The sequence below is a fragment of the Schistocerca nitens genome, chromosome 3 (assembly GCF_023898315.1).
Source record: "Schistocerca nitens isolate TAMUIC-IGC-003100 chromosome 3, iqSchNite1.1, whole genome shotgun sequence".
Taxonomy (NCBI): domain Eukaryota; kingdom Metazoa; phylum Arthropoda; class Insecta; order Orthoptera; family Acrididae; genus Schistocerca; species Schistocerca nitens.
Genome location: NC_064616.1, coordinates 927546637 through 927568848, shown reverse-complemented (window position 1 = coordinate 927568848; position 22212 = coordinate 927546637). Strand labels below are relative to the sequence as shown.

General features: G+C 41.2%; 1 protein-coding gene across 3 annotated transcripts in view; it reads left to right on the top strand.

The window, feature by feature from the left end:
* The window catches only part of LOC126248998 (protein Daple), a 206665-nt gene that overhangs the window by 51047 nt on the left and 133406 nt on the right, over positions 1-22212 (top strand). For all 3 annotated transcript variants that reach the window (XR_007545582.1, XM_049950577.1, XM_049950576.1), the window contains exon 7: positions 7201-7282. Coding sequence is in view for 2 of the 3 variants with exons in the window: in XM_049950577.1 (XP_049806534.1) it covers positions 7201-7282 (82 nt within the window). In the remaining variant the exon portion in view is untranslated. The remainder of the gene's footprint in view (positions 1-7200; positions 7283-22212) is intronic.

Sequence of the window (22212 nt, the reverse complement as noted above, 5' to 3'; positions counted from 1 at the left end):
CCTCTGTCATCATGGATTATTCACTTAATTCCAAAGATAAAAGAATGTGGTACAAATAAAAGCCTTGTGTGAGTGTCAAGGACCTCCAGATGCAGTTTTAGACCATTTCAACAGTACCCAGCCACATGATATTGGGTAAGGCTACCTAAATTTGTGTTGAGGTGTAACAAATGCCTCATTGTTCAAGGTGGTTAGGTGGTGATGAAGAAAGTACATACACATACACATTTTATGCATTTTTTTGGCAGTATTGTTAAAAATTGTATGACAGAACATTCTTTGGCTTCTGAATGTCTCTAATATTTTGCTCTTCTATGGGCCTGATCCTCATTACTGAGATATATGTCATGTATAAGTATGACTTTGATTTCCAGATATATGTTGCTTAAAGATTTTTGAGATGTAATCACACTGATACCATTTACTCTTCTGAAATCTCAATGTATAACCACTCTCTTCCCCTTTGTCTACCACAATGTTCAATTTTTAAAACAATCACAAAATCTTGTTCAGTACTACTGCTAACTGCATGTATCTAATTGACATTTCTAGAATTTTAACTGCTATAGTTCACAGTGGTGGCTCAGTGTTAAGACACTAGAATTGAATTCAGCAGGACAGAGTCAAATCCCTTTTCGACCATCTAGATGTGTTTCCTGTAGCTTCCATAAACTGCATAAGGTGAATGCCTTGGTGACCTGTTTGAATGATACTTGGCGGAGTTCATTTCCAGTACTTGCCCAGTCTGAGCTTTTTCTCTGTTGCTTTTATTGGCCTAGAATGCTAATCCCTAATCTTCCTTCCTTCATTTAATTCTGAGTAAGGGTATTTTTCAGATGATCTAATACAGTTCTGTCATGACAGTGTATTTTATTCACCCTTCTGTAACACATGGGTTGTTCTGAGTGGAAAATATTAATGAACTATTTTCATTATATTTTAGGAAAAGTATGTAAGAATGTAAAAGTTTGCATGTATGCATTTTTTTTTTTGGCTCGTCTAATCAGGCAGTTGCTTTTAATTGTGTTTACAGTAATTAAGTTCAGCTGTCGACAGCCCAAAGTTTGGTCTGAACACTCAGCATTTTTCACTTAATGAACATTAACGTAAATGTAATAGGTGGTAAGTGACATAAAAAAGTCCCAGAAGTATCTGAGGATCGAACTCAGTACATTTGTATTTGTAGTCTGGCACTTTGCACAGAGATACCAAGCCACACTTATAGCGATTAGATACTCCAGTTTAAAGAAGTTGGTCCCTGAAAAACTAAGCAAAGTGACACAGTGTTCAGCACATTGGGTTTACATTAAGGAAAAGAGTGGGTTCAAATCCCCATCTGGACATTTAGATTTAGAATTTCCATCATTACCCTATATTGATTAAGGCAAGGTGGTTTTGTTGAAAAGGAGACACTTGATTTCTTTCCCCATCCTTGTCCTATCTGGTCCTCTGCTCTGTCTTTGACGACCCCAGCTTCAGTTGCCCTAATAACTCTTTCTTTCTTCACTTGAATGTAACACGAAGTCTCCACCTGAGGATGATGAGATAAGTCCTCAAAACACATCACATCAATAATCTGATGTATAAAAGTAATTGGTTTACTGTAATCGTATATCATATCTGTTATATACATTGAATAGCCAAAGAAACTGATACACATGCCTAATATTGCATAGGCCCCCTGTGGACACCCAGAAGTGCCGCAACACGATGTGGCATGTCTGAAGTAGTGCTGGCGGGAATTGACACCATGAATCCTGCAGGGCTGTCCATAAATTCGAAGGAAAATTGAGGGGTCACAGGTCTATTCTGAACAGCATGTTGTAAGGCATCCCAGATATGCTCAGTAACATACATGTCTGGGGAGTTTGGTGGGCAGCGGAAATGTTTAAACTTGGAAGAGTGTTCTGGAGCCACTATGTAGCAATTCTGGATGTGTGGGGTGACACAGTGTCCTGCTGGAATTGCCTAAGTCTGTCGGAATGCACAATGGACATGAATGGATGCAGGTGATCAGACAGGATGCTTACATACATGTCACCTGTTCAGAGTTGAATTTAGACGTATCAGGGGTCCCATATCACTTCAATTGGGCATGCTCTACGCCATTACAGTGCCTCCACATGCTTGAACTGGCCCCTGCTGACATGCAGGGTTCATGGATTCATGAGGTTGTCTCCATACCCATACACATCCATCCACTTGATACAGTTTGAAACAAGACTCGTCCAACCGGGCAACATGTTTTCAGTCATCAACAGTCCAGTATTGGTGTTGGGCCCAGGTGAGGCATAAAGCTTTGTGTCATGCAGTCATCAAGAGTGCACAAGTGGGCCTTTGGCCCCAAAAGCCCATATCAATGATGTTCCTTTGAATGGTTCACACGCTGACACTTGTTGATGGCCCAGCATTGAAATCAGCAGTGACTTACGGAAGGGTTGCACTTGTGTCATGTTGAACGATTCTCCTCAGCCATTGTTGATCCCGTTCTTGTAGGATATTTTTCCAGCTGCAGCGATGTTGAAGATTTGATGTTTTACCGGATTCCTGATGTTCACTGTACACTCGTGAAATCGTCATATGGGAAGTTCCCCACTTCATCACTATCTCGGATATGCTGTGTCCCATCGCTCATGCGCCAACTATAACACCACGTTCAAACTCACTTGAATCTTGATAATCTGCCATTGTAGCAGTGGTAACCGATCTAACAACTGTGCCAGACACTTTTTGTTGTATATAGGCGTTGCCGACTGAAGTGTTGTATTCTGCCTGTTTACATATATCTGTATTTGAATATGCATACCTATACCAGTTTCTTTGGCCCTTCAGTGTATATAAAGCACAGTGAACAGCAGACCTCAAGATGATCAGCACGTGGGTTTATAACCTCATAGTTCCACAGAGATAGAGTAAAAATGTGTTTTTTCCAGCCTCTGGCATATAGTGCCCTGCACGGCAGGCATTTTGTGTGAGGAACAATATTGGCCAGCCAAATAACGTGCTTTACAGAACAGCTCACATGTCAGGGACAAAAAGCGGTTTTCCAGTGCCCAACATGTAGGCTGCCCTGCATAACAGGTGTGTTACATTGTTGTAGTATCGGCTTGCTTTCTTGACTTGATTTTCATGGTGGCCTGTATGTCAGGGGCAAATAAATGATTTTTTTAGCTCCTGACGTGTAGTGTATCTTGCATGAACTGTATTGTAGGGGCTACATATGCCTATGAGAATGACAATAACTGGGGACAGGTTGAGATGGAAAGAGGAGTGGATGGACAGAGTGAGGGGGAGAAGGAAATGGTCAGCGAGAGGGGAGGAGGAGGAGATGTGTGAGGTAGAGGGAAGATTTAGAGTGGTAGTGGGCAGGTGGAAAAGGAAGAGGGGCATGAGGATATGGTCAGAGGGAAGGGAATGAAGATATGGTCAAAGAGAGGGCATGAAGGAAATGGTCAGAGAGAGAGAGGGGGTGGAAGAAATGGACAAAGAGAGAGGGAGGAGGATATAGGCAGATAGAGGTGGCAGGATGAGATGGAGAGACAGACAGAGGGTGGAAGAGGTGGACACAGAGATGGGGAGGAGGAGGTGAGTTCAATATATGTGTTGACTTGTATCTGGGCAAATATGCATGAAAAGGCTAGTACATAAACCAGAATGCATGTATGTGTGTTTCAAATCTCCTCCTAAACCACTGAATTGATTTCTATCAAATGTTACACGTTGCACATGTAACACTTATTATTTGGAAATAAGCACGGTGGGGATAATAGCCACCTAGCTCTCATCGGGGTGGGGATCGGGTTGAAAAGGAGTTGATAGCCCTTGATATTTAGGCTGCCCTGTATTGCAGGAATATCGTGCAGGTAACATCGGAATGTGTTTCAGGGGGCATGTGAATGAACAGGCATGGTTGAGTAGGGGGGTGGGAGGGGGAGATGATATAGATAGTGAGAGGGGAAGGAAAGAGGTGGATGGACAGAGAGGTGGGAGAAGGAGGTAGACAGGTAGAGGTTGGATATGGAGAGGGACAGTGAGGAGGGAGGATGAGGTGGACAGAGAGGGGGAGCAGAAAGTAGACTGAGATAGGTGGAGGAGGAAGTGGACAGAGAGATTGGAAGGAGGAGATGGATAGAGAAAGAGGAGAGGGATAGAGAGAGGGGGGAAGAGGAGTTACGGGGAGGAGATGGACAGAGTGAGGGGCAGGAAGAGATGTGTGCAACATATGTAACATAAGTGTATGCGGGCAAGCCACAGGTAAAAAGCTAGTACATTATAAAACCAAGGTTTATTTTTTTCAAAGTGTGGGAACTTTTTACCTGTTGCTCACTCCTCTTCTTGATCTTTCATGTAGACTACAACATTGTTTTCTGACTGAAAGTATGTAATTTTCATTTTGTAGAGTTATTTTGCTTGATTTTCTGAAAATAAAATTCATATGTTCAAATCTTGTATAAAGTCATGTAAAATAACGCACACCATTCAAACTGTGCACCCACATTTAGGTTATGTTGTGTGTGTCCAGTGTAGAAACCTAGTCAGAAGATGTTGTAAAATGAATGGTGACATTTACACTTCTCATCTATTCAATAAAGACATAGTTATCATATATTTGCAAGTCCTGCTTGTGTTTTGCATACTGGGAAACAAGTAAGGAAGTTAACTGCATGAAACTATGATATTTCAGTTGTTGCACCGAACTGTGACATTTAATTTTCTTGCAGTTTGTTTTAAGGTGCTTTTGTAGTACATTTTTGATTGTGTATCACATTTACCACATTATTTGTCTGTATTTCAATGGAAACATTGAGAATAATTGTATTTCAGTTTTATATTGACACAGGATCTTATTGGCCCTGTAGAACCAGACATGAAGAGGAACAAATAGCATTAAGAGTAAATGATACATTGGTGACAGATGTGTATAGTGTTGCAGAACTTTTTAACAAACATTTTATAACTGTTACTGAAAAGATGGGGTTGTCAGGTTCGGTAGATGCTGCTATGGATTACCTTAGACCAGACATTTCAAGTAACTTCCTTAGTATGAATTTAACCCTCACTACCCCAACAGAAATAATGTCCATCATAAAATCTTTAAAATCAAAAACATCTAGTGGGTATGATGAAATATCAACAAAGTTAATTAAAGAATGTGATTCTGAGCTAAGTAACATATTAAGCTATCTGTGTAACCAGTCGTTTATTAGTGGAATATTTCCTGAATGGCTGAAATATGCTGAAGTTAAGCCACTGTTTAAGAAGAGAGATAAAGAAATAGCATCAAATTTCCGTCCAATTTCACTGTTGCCAGCATTCTCAAAAATTTTCGAAAAAGTAATGTACAGTCGTCTTTATAACCATCTTATCTCAAATAACATACTGTCAAAGTCACAGTTTGGATTTCTAAAAGGTTCTGATATTGAGAAGGCTATCTACACTTACAGTGAAAATGTGCTTAATTCATTAGACAAAAAATTGCAGGCAACTGGTATATTTTCTGACCTGTCAAAGGCATTTGACTGTGTAAATCACAATATCCTTTTAAGTAAACTAGAATATTATAGTATAACAGGAAATGCTGCAAAATGGTTCAAATCTTATATCTCTGGCAGGAAACAAAGGGTGTTATTAGGAAAGAGACATGTATCAAGCTATCAGGCCTCATCCAACTGGGAACTAATTACATGTGGGGTCCCACAAGGTTCCATTTTGGGGCCCTTACTTTTTCTTGTGTATATCAATGACCTTTCATCAGTAACATTACCAGATGCCAAGTTTGTTTTGTTTGCCAATGATACAAACATTGCAATAAATAGCAAGTCAAATGTAGTCTTAGAAAGATCAGCCAATAAAATATTTGTGGACATTAATCACTGGTTCCTAGCCAATTCTTTGTCACTAAACTTTGAAAAAACACACTACATGCAGTTCAGAACTTGTAAGGGGTGTCCCAAGAGTATATGTCTAACATACGATGACAAGAAGATAGAAGAAGTGGACAGTGTTAAATTCTTGGGATTACAGCTTGATAATAAATTCAACTGGGAGGAGCACACCACAGAACTGCTGAAGCGTCTTAACAAATCTCTGTTTGCAATGCGAATTTTGTCAGACATAGGGGATATAAAAATGAAAAAGCTGGCATACTATGCTTACTTTCATTCCATAATGTCATATGGGATTATTTTTTGGGGTAATTCATCAAGCCAAGCTAAAGTTTTCCGGGCACAAAAACGTGCAGTGAGAGTTATATGTGGTGTGAACTCAAGAACATCCTGCAGAAGCCTGTTTAGGGAACTAGGGATACTAACTAGTGCTTCCCAATATATTTATTCCTTAATGAAATTTGTCATTAAAAATATATCACTTTTTCAAACCAACAGCTCAATTCATGGAATCAATACTAGAAATAAGAATAATCTTCACAAGGATTTAAAGTCACTTAGTCTTGTACAAAAAGGTGTGCATTATTCAGGAACACACATTTTCAATAACTTGCCAGCAGCCATAAAAAGCTTAACAACCAATGAAATTCAGTTTAAGAGAAGCCTAAAGGATTTATTGGTGGCCAACTCCTTCTACTCCATTGATGAATTTCTTAGTAAAACCAACTGATTTGTATATAAGTACAACATAACTTCTGCACAATTTCAGTGCAGTAATGTGTTCATTGAAAATTTGTGTGTGTGTGTTAGTATAATCTAACTTCTGCACCATTTCAGTGCAGTAATGTGTTCATTGTAAATAAGTATTACAGTAGTTGTATTACCTTATAAATAAATAAAAAACTTTTTTATTTTAAATTCAGTGTATTAGTATTTGTAAAATGACTCTTAGTGTTCATTAAAAAATGACGATCATTCCACTTGGGACCTGTGGAATGGTACATTAGCTTATTTGTTTTAGTTGTAAATATTTGTCATGTATTGTTGTTTTTCTGACATGTTCCACATCCTGGAGGACCTCCTCACTACGGATCAATTGGAATGAAAGTAAATCTAATCTAATCTAATTAGTGCTCCTGATTAGTTTTGGCATTTACTCTAAAACTCCTCCTTAATTTTCTGTTCAACATTGAATGTGTACACATAGTAAAATGTGTGAACTTCTTGTGTAACTTTTTGTTTTCCAGGAATTTACTAAATTAGGGCATTGTACAGAATATTTTTTTAAATCAGCTTTTTTGTGTCTCTCTTTTAGGGAAGAAAAAACTGAGGCTTTGGCAGAGGCAAAAGAAGAGCTAGAGTATAACAAGGTTCTTGTATCAAAGTTAAAGCTTGAGGTACGTTTTGCCTACACTACACAGATAACAAAATATTGCAGGGAAAATTCTCAGTGAGCTTGGTGTGTGTGTGTGTGTGTGTGTGTGTGTGTGTGTGTGTGTGTGTGTGTGTGTGTGGAGAGAGAGGGGGGGGGGTTATTTTTTAAGTAAGTGGCAAGCAGCTAGCAATAAAGAAATAAAAACATATTCTTGTTCCTGATAAGTGTCAGAATAGAACATAGTGAGTGATTAATGTCCTGCCACACTTCTTATCCTTGTCACCAAGCTGTTGGCTGGGACGCCACCTCTTTAGAACCTACATATTGCTGGTCCTGGTTTCACTCCTGGCACAGTCACACCAATAGGCTAATTGGAGGGGAGGGGTCACTTCAACAATTTGGAGATGACTAGGAGAGTGACAATATTATATCTTTAGAGTTACTTTTTTGACAGTGCCAACTCCAGTGATTTCGGCACTTGCATTACATGGGATGGAAACTGTTCCACTACAGGAAATAAATATCCAGCCTTGCAACTGGATCAGCAATTCTGACTGTGTTACTGAAGCCTTTGCATGCCAACTGTAAAATACAACAATTATCTCACTTTATGGACTTGGTCTTTGATTTGGAACTCTGATTGAGCACATTGTTGTTTAAGAAAACTTGTGGCAGTTTCATTGGAAGTGGTCTTAGCTCATGGTACTTTCAGTTGTAATGTCCTCTCTCTTCCGTGTTCTCAGTCATCATCTCAGTGTAAATCTTGGTTTCCACAAGTTATGTTGTTCACAGCAGTGATCTATCTAGCTTGTGTCAGGCTATGACACAAAAGTAGTGATAAGCAATTCATACTCTTGCGTGTTCTAGTTCATTATGGACACCAAGTTTATCGAACTGTAGCAGCAGCAAAACTATGACAGAAACAGGACTAAAAGTAAATTCAGATCTAGTTTATGAAACTACAAAGACAGCAGGGCAACTTTCTGAACTGCATGGCAGTCTGGGCAATGTTCCATGAGCAGCATTAACGTCACTGGTATTTGCACCAGTGTTGTCACCACCTACATTTCTAGTATTTAATTTGAAGGAAATGTGAGGCTTGTGTCTCCAACAGTTTCTGCTGTTGTACATGCTTAGTAACAACTGTGTTACTTATGTTCAGTCAGCTTTATTATTGTCTTGTAGAAGTCACATTTACAAGCTAGTTTACAAATTATTACCACTCATAGAACCCGGCACTTCCTGTGTGATGACTTACGTAGTTTTTTGTTCACTCATTTCAAGATGCAACTGCATGTAGTGGCCACTAGTCTTGAGTTTCAGCCATTGTCATAAGTGAACCAGTTGTTTTTAGGTAAGATAAATTGCTATAGCGAATTTATACTGAACATTGTGTAAATATCATAAATCTAAGTCGCCTAAAAAAAAAAAAAAAGGGAGTCGAGTTTCGCTGGTCTCCCAGTTGTCAGGCAGCATTATTGAAGGTAAAACAGTTTTGGAAGTCTGCTCTCTATCTGGTCATAATCACGCCAGGAAAATGCTCAGTGATGGTGACATGCATAAAAATTCAGGATAGGCGCTGTACCATAACACAAGTTTCCACTGGCACAGAAGAACTGATTGTGTATGTGTCTAAAACACTAACATTGGCACAGACGAATTATAGCCACATAGAAAACAGTTATGGGTATTATTGAAGATATGATATATATAATAGAGGGAAACATTCCACGTAGGAAAAATATATCGAAAAACAAAGATGATGTGACTTACCAAATGAAAGTGCTGGCAGGTCGACAGACACACAAACAAACACAAACATACACACAAAATTCAAGCTTTCGCAACAAACTGTTGCCTCATCAGGAAAGAGGGAAGGAGAGGGAAAGACGAAAGGATGTGGGTTTTAAGGGAGAGGGTAAGGAGTCATTCCAATCCCGGGAGCGGAAAGACTTACCTTAGGGGGAAAAAAGGACGGGTATACACTCGCACACACACACATATCCATCCACACATATACAGACACAAGCAGACAGTCTTTAAATATGTCTGCTTGTGTCTGTATATGTGTGGATGGATATGTGTGTGTGTGCGAGTGTATACCCGTCCTTTTTTCCCCCTAAGGTAAGTTTTTCCGCTCCCGGGATTGGAATGACTCCTTACCCTCTCCCTTAAAACCCACATCCTTTCGTCTTTCCCTCTCCTTCCCTCTTTCCTGATGAGGCAACAGTTTGTTGCGAAAGCTTGAATTTTGTGTGTATGTTTGTGTTTGTTTGTGTGTCTGTCAACCTGCCAGCACTTTCATTTGGTAAGTCACATCATCTTTGTTAGGGAAACATTCCACGTGGGAAAAATATATCTAAAAACAAAGATGATGTGACTTACCAAACGAAGCGCTGGCAGGTTGATAGACACACAAACTAACACAAACAAACACACAAAATTCAGGATAGGCGCTGTACCATAACACAAGTTTCCACTGGCACAGAAGAACTGATTGTGTATGTGTCTAAAACACTAACATTGGCACAGACGAATTATAGCCACATGGAAAACAGTTATGGCTATTATGGGTTCAACCCATTACATGCAGTCTCCCATCCTTCATCAAAGGCACCAACCACTTCCTCGAACGCCTGGAATCCTTACCCAATCTGTTACCCCCGGAAACCATCCTTGTAACCATTGATGCCACTTCCTTATACACAAATATTCCGCACGTCCAGGGCCTCGCTGCGATGGGTTGAACCCATTACATGCAGTCTCCCATCCTTCATCAAAGACACCAACCACTTTCTCGAACGCCTGGAATCCTTACCCAATCTGTTACCCCCGGAAACCATCCTTGTAACCATTGATGCCACTTCCTTATACACAAATATTCCGCACGTCCAGGGCCTCGCTGCGATGGGTTGAACCCATTACATGCAGTCTCCCATCCTTCATCAAAGACACCAACCACTTTCTCGAACGCCTGGAATCCTTACCCAATCTGTTACCCCCGGAAACCATCCTTGTAACCATTGATGCCACTTCCTTATACACAAATATTCCGCACGTCCAGGGCCTCGCTGCGATGGAGCACTTCCTTTCACGCCGATCACCTGCCACCCTACCTAAAACCTCTTTCCTCATTACCTTAGCCAGCTTCATCCTGACCCACAACTTCTTCACTTTTGAAGGCCAGACATACCAACAATTAAAGGGAACAGCCATGGGTACCAGGATGGCCCCCTCGTACGCCAACCTATTCATGGGTCGCTTAGAGGAAGCCTTCTTGGTTACCCAGGTCTGCCAACCCAAAGTTTGGTACAGATTTATTGATGACATCTTCATGATCTGGACTCACAGTGAAGAAGAACTCCAAAATTTCCTCTCCAACCTCAACTCCTTTGGTTCCATCAGATTCACGTGGTCTTACTCCAAATCCCACGCCACTTTCCTCGACGTTGACCTCCATCTGTCCAATGGCCAGCTTCACACGTCCGTCCACATCAAACCCACCAACAAGCAACAGTACCTCCATTATGACAGCTGCCACCCATTCCACATCAAACGGTCCCTTCCCTACAGCCTAGGTCTTCGTGGCAAACGAATCTGCTCCAGTCCGGAATCCCTGAACCATTACACAAACAACCTGACAACAGCTTTCGCATCCCGCAACTACCCTCCCGACCTGGTACAGAAGCAAATAACCAGAGCCACTTCCTCATCCCCTCAAACCCAGAACCTCCCACAGAAGAACCACAAAAGTGCCCCACTTGTGACAGGATACTTTCCGGGACTGGACCAGACTCTGAATGTGGCTCTCCAGCAGGGATACGACTTCCTCAAATCCTGCCCTGAAATGAGATCCATCCTTCATGAAATCCTCCCCACTCCACCAAGAGTGTCTTTCCGCCGTCCACCTAACCTTCGTAACCTGTTAGTTCATCCCTATGAAATCCCCAAACCACCTTCCCTACCCTCTGGCTCCTACCCTTGTAACTGCCCCTGATGTAAAACCTGTCCCATGCACCCTCCCACCACCACCTACTCCAGTCCTGTAACCCGGAAGGTGTACACAATCAAAGGCAGAGCCACGTGTGAAAGCACCCACGTGGTTTACCAACTGACCTGCCTACACTGTGACGCATTCTATGTGGGAATGACCAGCAACAAACTGTCCATTCGCATGAATGGGCACAGGCAGACAGTGTTTGTTGGTAATGAGGATCACCCTGTGGCTAAACATGCCTTGGTGCACGGCCAGCACATCTTGGCACAGTGTTACACCGTCCGGGTTATCTGGATACTTCCCACTAACACCAACCTATCCGAACTCTGGAGATGGGAACTTGCTCTTCAATATATCCTCTCTTCCCGTTACCCACCAGGCCTCAATCTCCGCTAATTTCAAGTTGCCGCCACTCATACCTCACCTGTCATTCAACAACATCTTTGCCTCTGCACTTCCGCCTCGACTGACATCTCTGCCCAAACTCTTTGTCTTTAAATATGTCTGCATGTGTCTGTATATGTGTGGATGGATATGTGTGTGTGTGCAAGTGTATACCTGTCCTTTTTTCACCCTAAGGTAAGTCTTTCCGCTCCCGGGATTGGAATGACTCCTTACCCTCTCCCTTAAAACCCACATCCTTTCGTCTTTCCCTCTCCTTCCCTCTTTCCTGATGAGGCAACAGTTTGTTGCGAAAGCTTGAATTTTGTGTGTTTTTTTGTGTATATATTCCAGCTGGTTACAGACCACAAGTCACCAGTTTCACTTTTTGATCCCTGAGAGAACCTACCAGATAAGACTGCCCAGTAATCACAGTGGTCAGTGCTGTTTTAGAACAATTACCATTAACGATATTGATGTGTCTGCACAGGATGGAATTCAACTTTTGCACGACGACACAAGCTCAGCACAACAGGCTGTGGGGTGGTCGGACTGGACCGAGTGACACATCAGGCAATCACCATGGACAGTTGCACTGAACATTTATTTGGCACATTTAAACAAGATAAATAACAAATAAAACCATTAACACATTTTTAAAATTACCATTTAGGTGAGAGCAAGTTACTTCAAAATTTAAACATTCATAAACCACGGCACTTATGGCCTATTACACATTTAGTGAAATGAGTTAAAAATTATTTACTCAAAAACTATGATCAACCTGAAGAACTATCCACTAAAATTTAACGAGGAAATGTAGTCTTTCGTTACTGCAGTGATTGGTATTACCAAAGTAATTCAGAGTACAGGCAACAACAAATCAGATACCATGGTACACAACCATGTTACTTAAATGGCAGGCACCCTACAATGTAGGATGTAAAATATAAAATTTCATGTGACCAAGCAACCTCGTGGGATTGAACAAACTAAATCTGGAAGCAGATGCCCGCCAACTCAGCTGTTTCCAATACAGGCTCGGCATGGACCCCGAAACGGGAGCAGCAACGGTCACAAATAGGCACGAAAAATCCCAGAATCCAATAATTCATTACACCACATCACCTGTAGAATTAATCAATCTATTAGTGAACCTCAGCTAAGCAGTACAAATCTATTAACTTATGCACGTTAGGCCAGTTATACATTAAGCTGCGAGCAAACTAGATACACGGCCAGCCGGGATGCGCAGGCAAAAGGGGGCAGAAAATACACAACAGCACAAGTAGGACGCAACCCAGGACCCCACACCCACTACCAAGACAAACAGCAGAAGTCCCAATAAAATGAAATCAAATGCAAGTAACTAGTGTGCAGGCTAACAGTATATCAAGACCCCTCCCAACGCAAAACACGAGGTGACTTACAGCAAATAGCCACATTTAAATTTGTGATTAAATTGGAATTAATTACCATATCCACATACTGTCATTGAAGTAATTCTTCTACTTTCATTAGTAGAATCAGTTTCAAACTATTTAAACACACAATAACAATTGGCCTCTCAGTAACTTGTAAGAATTTATGTAACTACCCATTTAGAGTTTGACATGTGTCTCTCTCAGACACACTATCACTTCAGATAGAAATGTAACAGTAATGTTATTGCAATTTGCAGCAAATGTATCCAGGGAAAATTTTATCCATGTATATCTCTAGCATTTGGTCAGCTTAACTCCGTTGTGTGATATAAATACAATAACCAGGTGGCACTTAGACAAGGACCAGCCAAACTGTTTTCAGTGGCCGTTAACACTGACAGTAGCAATCTACAAATGGAATGTATCAGCACTCCAGGCCCTAGTAAATGTTAACCATTACATCACATACAGCTCTCACTAGAACCTTGTGTACTAAGCAAGTTGAAGTAAACACATTTGAGGACAGACTCAGTAGGAGCAGTAACTAATGGCCAAGAAACTGAAGTCAGCAGCACTGAACCCAGTAGTCAATTCCGGCCACAATTTACAGCACAAGCAAGGCCATTACCCTCTTGCTTGTTTGACGAAGCCAGCCGCCGCAGATCCCCGTGCAAGGAGACATGCATGAAGCGAAATACACCAACGGCTTCCCAGTAACGTGACTGCTTCCGTGCTGGCGATATTTGCTACAACGCTGTCACCCGGGTAAACAGCCCCTTTTAGATGTACTCTTCCTGCTGCCTTGCACGGCGCCTGTACTGTCCGCCAGACTTCCCAAACAACGTTACTGTTAGGCGTCCCAAAACAAAATCCTTGCTACTTGCTAGAGCTTACCCCTCACTCCCTGATCTGCCCGATAGGTAGCGCCACCGCGTGCTCTGCGCACACCACCAGAAAGATGACCCATACCGGCGGCGGGAATATCACTGATCGAGCCATACGACTCGGATATCCACTACTGGCTCACCATTCAACACACCAATCCTGACACCATGTTACATCTACTGATGAGTCCTCATCAGGAGTTTGGTAAGCAAGAGGCACTTTTTTTTGGAGCTGGATGAAAACATTTGGGACACACTTGACGAATTGTTTGTGATGTCACAAGAGGTGACTAAGTTCGCCGATCAGGACACAGTGCATCATAAACTAATATGTTATGCCCATTTTGATTGGACAGAGGACCTGCCCAAAGTGCTGGAATTGGTGGTGGCTTAAAAAGAATGTTGGATGTGTGCTATATCACTCTTGAAACCCAATTTTGCTCCATTTTTATGAGATTCTTGACTTTGCTTTTGGCTGAAATCGAAGTTGCATGATACACTTTCAGTCATTTGCAAGAAGGGGTCTACAGTGATAATTGTCAGATAAGCTTTCACCCAACCTATATTTTCAGACTCCCATGTGGAGTTGCTAGTCTCCCATCAGGCACCTCCCCAGGTGGCGGACAGGGGAATGTTCACCAGATATGGTGGATACTGAGGAAATAAAATACCCAGGGTGGACTGAAGCTAGCAACTGCTGCTTTGCAGCTGGGAGATGGGTCTCCAAAGGCAAAGGAAAGAAAACCCCAAATAAAAATTACCCGTCCTTTGGTAGAGGTTGGATGTAGGGTTGGTAGCTCCCTCTGTAAAAAACACCTATTACGAAGTTTCGCCAAAGAAAAACCAGATGGATAAAGGATGACAGAGATGGCATGGACAAGTTTATGGGGACAGGCAACCAAACCGTGCAGACAAGAAAAGTAAGAAAAGACAGAAAAACAATAGAAATCGTAAATCAGCTTTATTCATTGGTACTTGTAATGTGAGATCACTATACTGCCCAGGAGCCCTGAAAGTGATGCTAGACCAAATAATGAACCTGAAAAGAGCATCATAGCAGTACAGGAAGTAAGACAGACTGGGAGTGGAATCCTAGAAAAGAAAGAAGAAAGAAATTTTGTACCTGTAGTAAAAGGAACCATAAGTCTGGGACAAGATTTGTGGTGCATCACCAACTAAAGCACTTAGTAGTAGGATTCAGCCTCATAAACCCAAGGCTATCGACACTTAGGATAATAGGGAAATTCTTCAGTTACTCCATAGTTAATGCCCACACACCAACTGAAGAATCGGAGGTTGAGGAGAAAGAACATAGCTACAAATCTCTGGAAGAGCATATGACGAATGCCCAGGGCATGATATAAAAATACTGGCCACAGACCTAACGCCCTGGTGGGAACAGAACAGATCAGTAGACCAATAATCGGCATCTATAGTAAATGTGCCACAAGTAATGACAACAAGGCAAGATTGATACTATCTACATCTAGAAACATTTTCCCCACACAAGGAAATACATAAGGGAACATGGACAGCACCAGAAGGAAATACAATAAATCAGATTGACCATGTACTATTTGATGGGAGGTGCAAGTCAGACTTACTGGATGTAAGAAGTTTAAGAGGTCCAAATACAGACACAGATCACTTCCTAGTTTGGTCATGGGTGAGGCCAAGAATATGTAATGCAGTGAAAGGAACCTGGCCCAATACACTGAAATGTAATATTACAGCTTTAGAATCAGAGTAAGCAAGGGAACAATACCTGGAGAGAATAATTCAGGCAGAAACACAAGGTTGCATAAAAGCTGGAGGAATGTTGTCCAGTACTTTGGAAATTAAAAATGGAGTACGGCAATGTGATGTGCTGGCATGCCTCCTATTCAATGCTGCCTTGGAAAATGTGATGAGGGAAGCAAATATCTTGAATATGGGAATGATTTTTCATAAATCTGTGCAGATACTGGCGTATGCAGGTGACATCGACATAGTTGCAAGAACGGCAATGGAAGAGACATTCACTGCACTTGAACAGGCCAACAGGAATATAGAACTAAAAACCAATGAGCAGAAAACAAAATACCTAGCTGCTGGGAAAGCGTACAGTGAGAACATGTCAGCTGAAATAACGACGGGTAGTTATATGTTTGAAAGAGTTCAGTTATTTCTCAATGCAAGGGATGCTTATGCATACGCCCTTCATAAAGAAGTTTGTGCAATGGTGAAACAGTGGTATGTCTGTACAATCCGCCTTTGTTTAAATGCAAAGTTTAAAACTTCAGCTTGCCATTTTCTGTCTTCTGTCACCACATCAGACTCGTCTATGAGGGACTGAACTGAATGAAGCCTTTGGCCCACTTAGCAATTTTCATAGGCCAGAGTTTTCTGTGATTCTCAGCATGGTTTTGTGCATCAGTCTTTTTGTAAGTGAATTTCTACTAGCTTTTGCCTGTTGACATTTCTGAATTATTTTTTGAACCGAGAGTGCAACACACTCTTGTTTTCTTAGCATTTTCTTCATTTTGTTATGAAGCCACATTAGGTCATTTCTGCTTACACTCAGTTTAAACTTTGCCCATAATTCCTCTACATCCATCATACTGGAAATAAATGATGTCCATTCATTCTCTTAAGTAGGGACATAAAACTGCTTATCTGCTGAATAAAACGTTCTCGGTTTTCCAGCCGCATCAATTCAAATAAAATGCTTGAGCTTTCGATGGCCATCTCCGCCATCGTCGTCAGGAGTTCACTGACTGCCGGGGCTGTTACGGTCTCTCGCTTATATAGGCATGATGACATCATCAGCAGCCAATCAGATCGATCCAATGTGGCGGGCACGCGCGTGCGTAAGTCAACCCGGGCAGCTCGTGGCAGCACCGGTGACGTCAGGTGGTGCCAGGGGGAGGCGCCACGTTTGAAACTGCCGCTCCCACGTCGCGCATCTGTCTCTGCTTTCTTTCGATGTCCAACGCTTATCTGCTGTTTCCAGCATAAAACATCTCCTAGCCTTGTCAATGGATTTATTTACTTCAGTAACCATCGTGGCTATGCTGAATTTGTGGCCACTAGTCTGTGCCTGTAAGCTGACACCATCAATAATGTCAGGCCTCAATATCTAAAATATTTCCATCATCTTTGGCTTGCGGAAATAGTTACTCAAGATAGTTCTCAGAGAAAAATGTTCAGAGCTAATATGCAGGACTGTGTGTTCATACCGATGTATTAAATTAGTAGATGTCCCACTCTAGACTCGGTAGGTTAATGTCACCACCAGCTAATATTACACAATCGGTGTACTCGCAGTTTGCTGAGTGCTGAGTTTCTTTGAACGATTCTTCAACTGTTGCAACAGCACTGTGTGACTTAATATTGACCTTGATGGACATAATAATTTTGTCAATTGCAGTGAATACTCCCCCTCTTGTGCTGTATAACATGCACCTGTGATATGTGTTCCATGCCTTATGAAATATTTCAGAGCTTTCTACTTTGGATGTCATCCTGCTCTCAGTTCTGAGTATAAATTCAATGAAAACATTTCCTCTAGGGCGGTAAATTCAGATAATTCGTTGCAAATGTTTCTTCAATTTCCTGTTAAAATCTTGATGTATGAAGTGTCTTTAATTTGTATGCAATCTGACTTCATTTTCTGCGTATTGACTGACAGGCATTCATCAGAGGACATGACATTACAACTAAAAATAAAAATGTGTTAACTTCACATGTACTTTGCTGCTACTGAAGCAGCTGCTTCCTGTGTATAGTGCATGCATGCATCCTACAATTCTGCACCCAATAATGCAGGTCCAGAAATCTTCAGCCAAAACTGTTACAGAATTGACAATACCTCTGGTTGAGACATACAACTTGGCTCCAAAGCAAAGGGCCTCCATCAATTATGGGTATGATACTGCAAATTATAAGCTCTGCTTGCATCCTGTGAGCAAGGCCAGCAGTCTTAATCTCTACCGGCCTTGTGTAATCTCTAACTGCCCTGTGTTGGAACTGAGAATGACCTCAGAACCCAAGCGACAGGTGTCATTGGTGTGTATATGAGCCACAAGTTACAAATGCCTGAACATTTGATAGCCACAGCCAGAGCCTCCGCATGTGAGCTTCACCCCCCTCCCCACATCTCCCACTTCACTTGTCATATGTACTGAGCAAATATTGGACTTCTTTTTATCCATGGATGCTATTACCCTAAGGGGCTCTACAACACATCTAACATTGCAGCTTTTGCATACCTTGCAGGTTCCATTTGGAAAGCAGGAAAGAGGTACTGGCAGAAATAAAGCCCTGAGGGTGGGTCATGCTCAGTCAGGCCATGAAAGGCAAAGCTTTCAGGTTCGAGTCCCCATCTAGCACACAGTTTGAATCTACCAGGAATTTTCTATATTATTTTGGTAGTAAAAAACTTGTTTTCACTTTCCTACCATGAAAAGGCATGATTTTCTCAAATGACCTGCTATCTCTGGGATGGCAACATGTCTCAAAAGCCTGAAAAATTGGAATCCTCAGGGAAAATCAATTTACTGAAAAAGTGAGGGAAATATGAAGTAATTTGTAAGATTTGTGGAATTCTGGGAGGAGTTGTGCTATTTGTAGATGAAAAGAAATTTTCAGTGTCATTTTGGTATAAATCGCTCTGAGAATCTGCTTTGGAAACAATCGATTGTGCAGTCATGTAAGGTAAGGTAAAGAATTGCGTTGAATTGTTGTAATGTTTGTTGCTCGATAGTGGCTCGCCAAATGGTGTTGGATGACAGTAAGAATGGAATCTGCAGGGACAGCAAGCATTTGTAACTTACAGATTCGTTAATAACACTATAATTTTTTTAGAATTTTGTTAAACACAAGTTTTTAATTAGTTAACTAAAGTTATAATCATTAGTGAGATAATTACTTTTTTTTTCTTATGCACTCAATGATGTGATACACATTGCTAGGTCCTCCACATAGGGTGCAATGACATCTGTCAGTGGGGCTGTGATATTCCTTGGTTTGAGGATATTTGATGATGTAGTCCATGGGCTGCCATCTTCATGTACATGTGGCACAACTGGAGGTTGACTTCCTTCCATTCATTATTTGTCATCACTGGTGTGTTGAGGAGTCTGTGATGCATATGTCTTGCTTTTTCCTGACTGTCTTCCAGGAGTCTGGTACTTTATGGAGTGGATATCGTGCTATGAGCTGCAATGAGGTCTTCAATGAAGAAGATTGTGTCTGCCAAGATGTAGGTCATTTCGTTTTGTGTGTATTTTGAGATGCATAGCATTCTTTTCAGGTAGACTGGCTTGTCTCCCTCGAGTGGCTTGAGATTTAATTATGTGAGATGGCCCCATATAAGTTGTATGGCACGTGATGCAGTGAACTAAACCCTTATGTTGAAAACTCTCAGGGCTGTTTTTACAGATAGTAGACTCAGCTTCTTTATCTCAAATATAGCCATTGTTGGTCTTACTACTGTGTCTTAAGTGTGCATGGAAAATGTATGGCCTGTCTCCTGCAGTGTAATTTCTAGGTACTTTTAGGTTTGAATATTTACAGTTCTCGTTCCTCACAAGTGAATTTGTCACTGTTAGCCATCTTTACTCCTTTCCTGAATGTCATTGCTTTTGTCTTGTCCTTGTTTATGATGAGGGATTTTTATTTATTTATTTATTTATTTATTTTTTGTTGAAACACTCTTCCAGTTTGTTAATGGCTCCGTGCAGGGACACTCTTATTTCTGATAGTAGGATCATACCATTAGCATACAGCACATCCTTACTTCTTCTGATTTGGATCATGTCATAGGTAAGTATGTTGAATATAGTGGGACCTATAGGACCTCCCTGCTGTACTTTATTCTTTTGCTGGATTCTTTGGAACTGTATTAATTCATCAAGGATTGTAACTGTGTTTTATGGAGGATGCTTGCTATGAACTTGAGGGTCTGGCTTTTTGCACCTAGTACTGGGTGTAGTTTCTCCAATACTCTGCTCCACTCTTCTCCTGTCTAACTCACTGGAAGCTTATTTGAAGTCAGTGATGACTGTGTAGGCATGGCCTTTGGCTTTAGATAGGCTTCACTCATGAACAGGAGAATGTGTCCCATGACTTGGATAGTTGATCTTTGGGGAATAAAACCAAGCTGTTCCCAAGGTATCACAGTCATCATATTGTCAAGGATCTTTTTAAGTATGATGTTTATTCTCTCCCAAGCTGATCCCTCTATAGAAATCCAATGACTCCTGCAATTCTTTTCATTTGTAAATCAATTAAACTGTTGATTCTCTCCGTATTTTGGAGATGTCCTTGATTTTTAGACATATGACAATATTATGAAAAAGATAGATTGCTACTCACCAAACAGTGGATATGTTGAGTCGCAAATGGGCACAACCAAAAGACTGTCAAACAACTAAGCTTTTGGCCAAAAAGACCATCAGAATTAGAAAACACACACACACACACACACACACACACACACACACACACAGAGATGGCCACAGCCAGAGATGGTGGTCATGTGTGTGTGTGTGTGTGTGTGTGTGTGTGTGTGTGTGTTTGTGTTGTCTAACTCTGATGAAGGCATTTTTGGCCGAAAGATTACTTGTTAGTCTCTTTGTTGTGCCTATCTGTGATTCAACATCTCCACTATGTAGGATGTCAAATCAAACACCTTCCAGATGTCTAATTTCCAAACTTATTTCATTGGGATACCAGTTTTGGCGATGTACTGCGCCGCCGTAAGGCCCTGACTGATGTGTAGGAAGATTCCAACTCGGTTCTCTTAATGTAGTAAATTGCCAAAACAGGTAGCCAAATAAAATAAGTTTGGAAATTAGATGGCTGAAAGGTGTTTGATTTGACATCCTGTAGCAAACAGCCAAGTCCTACAATCATCTCTGAAAAGAGGGACATACGGAGTCTCCACTGTTTAGTGAGTATCAATCTATCCTTTTCATAATATTGTCGTTTTTCCATCCTGGTTTTTCCGTTGTTTGATTTCTAGATATTTGTTGGGTAGGGTTGTTCAGAGCTTCACAGTTTATAGCATTTCTTTTTTCATTAGCTCATACGAGATAGTGTCTGGGGGTAGCTGCCTTACATAGTTTGCTTCATGGGGTTGCTTTTCATTCTTCATCTTCCCTTATTCTTTCTTTTTCATTTAAGAGGGTACTTTCTTTGATTTTATAATGTGAGCTCTTCTTATGGAGTAGGTTTGTCAAGTGGTTTTCTCGTACTGTCATGTAGATGTTTTGTTGTCCGTGGTTCCAGGGCTCTGTAGGGCTTTGCTCCTGCTTGCCATAGTAATTCTTGTTCTGTGTCTGAGTGTATTACTGTTTATTTTATTTCAGGATCAAGTTATATCTTGTTTTTGTATGCATAACCACTAAGTGATCAAATGTATCTAGACTCCCCTATGTTAAGTAGAATTGACCACTAGATGTCACGAGAGGTAGTCCTATCAGTATAAAAGGAGACAGGGAGTATGGGTTGTTAGCAGAGAGGTAACAGCAGAATGGGTCGGTCAGAGAGCACAGTGACTTTGAATGTGGATTAGTCATTATATGTCACTGAAGTAACAGATCCATTAGGGACATTTCAAACCTTGTAAAGCTGCCCAAGTTAACTGATGATGATATGATTGTGAAGTGAAAACATGAAGGAACAATGACAGCAAAACTAGGACCAGGGAGACATCAAATACTGACGAACAGTAACCATTGAGCAGTGTGAAAGGTTGTTTGCAAACAGTTGCATGAAGCTAGCAGAATGAATCACTCATGACTTCCAGAATTCTATCAGCAGTCCAGCTAGCACAATGACTGTGCATGGGAAGCTAAAAAGAATGGGCTGCAATGATGAGCAGCTCCTCTGTAGTCAGTGCTAAATGATGCTTGAGGTGATGTAAAGAGTGGCACCACTGGGCTTTGGATGACTGGAAGCAAGTGATTTGGAGTGATGAATCATACTATATCCTGTGGCAATCCGATGGAAGGATCTGAAATTGACAAATGCCCAAAGTGTGTTACCTGTCATCATGTGTAGTGTCAGTGGTGAAGTAGGAGGAGGTGGTGGTATGGTGTGGGTGTTTTTCATGGTTAGGTTGTGGTCCCCTAATTGAGCTTAAAAAAAAAAAAACAGTAAATGTGTTAGTATATTAACACATTTTACTGTATTGTGTACTGTGTACATTAGAGGAACAGTTCGGATAGGACAGTTTCTTTTTATCAGCATAACAATGCATCCTGTCATAAAGCGGCATCTG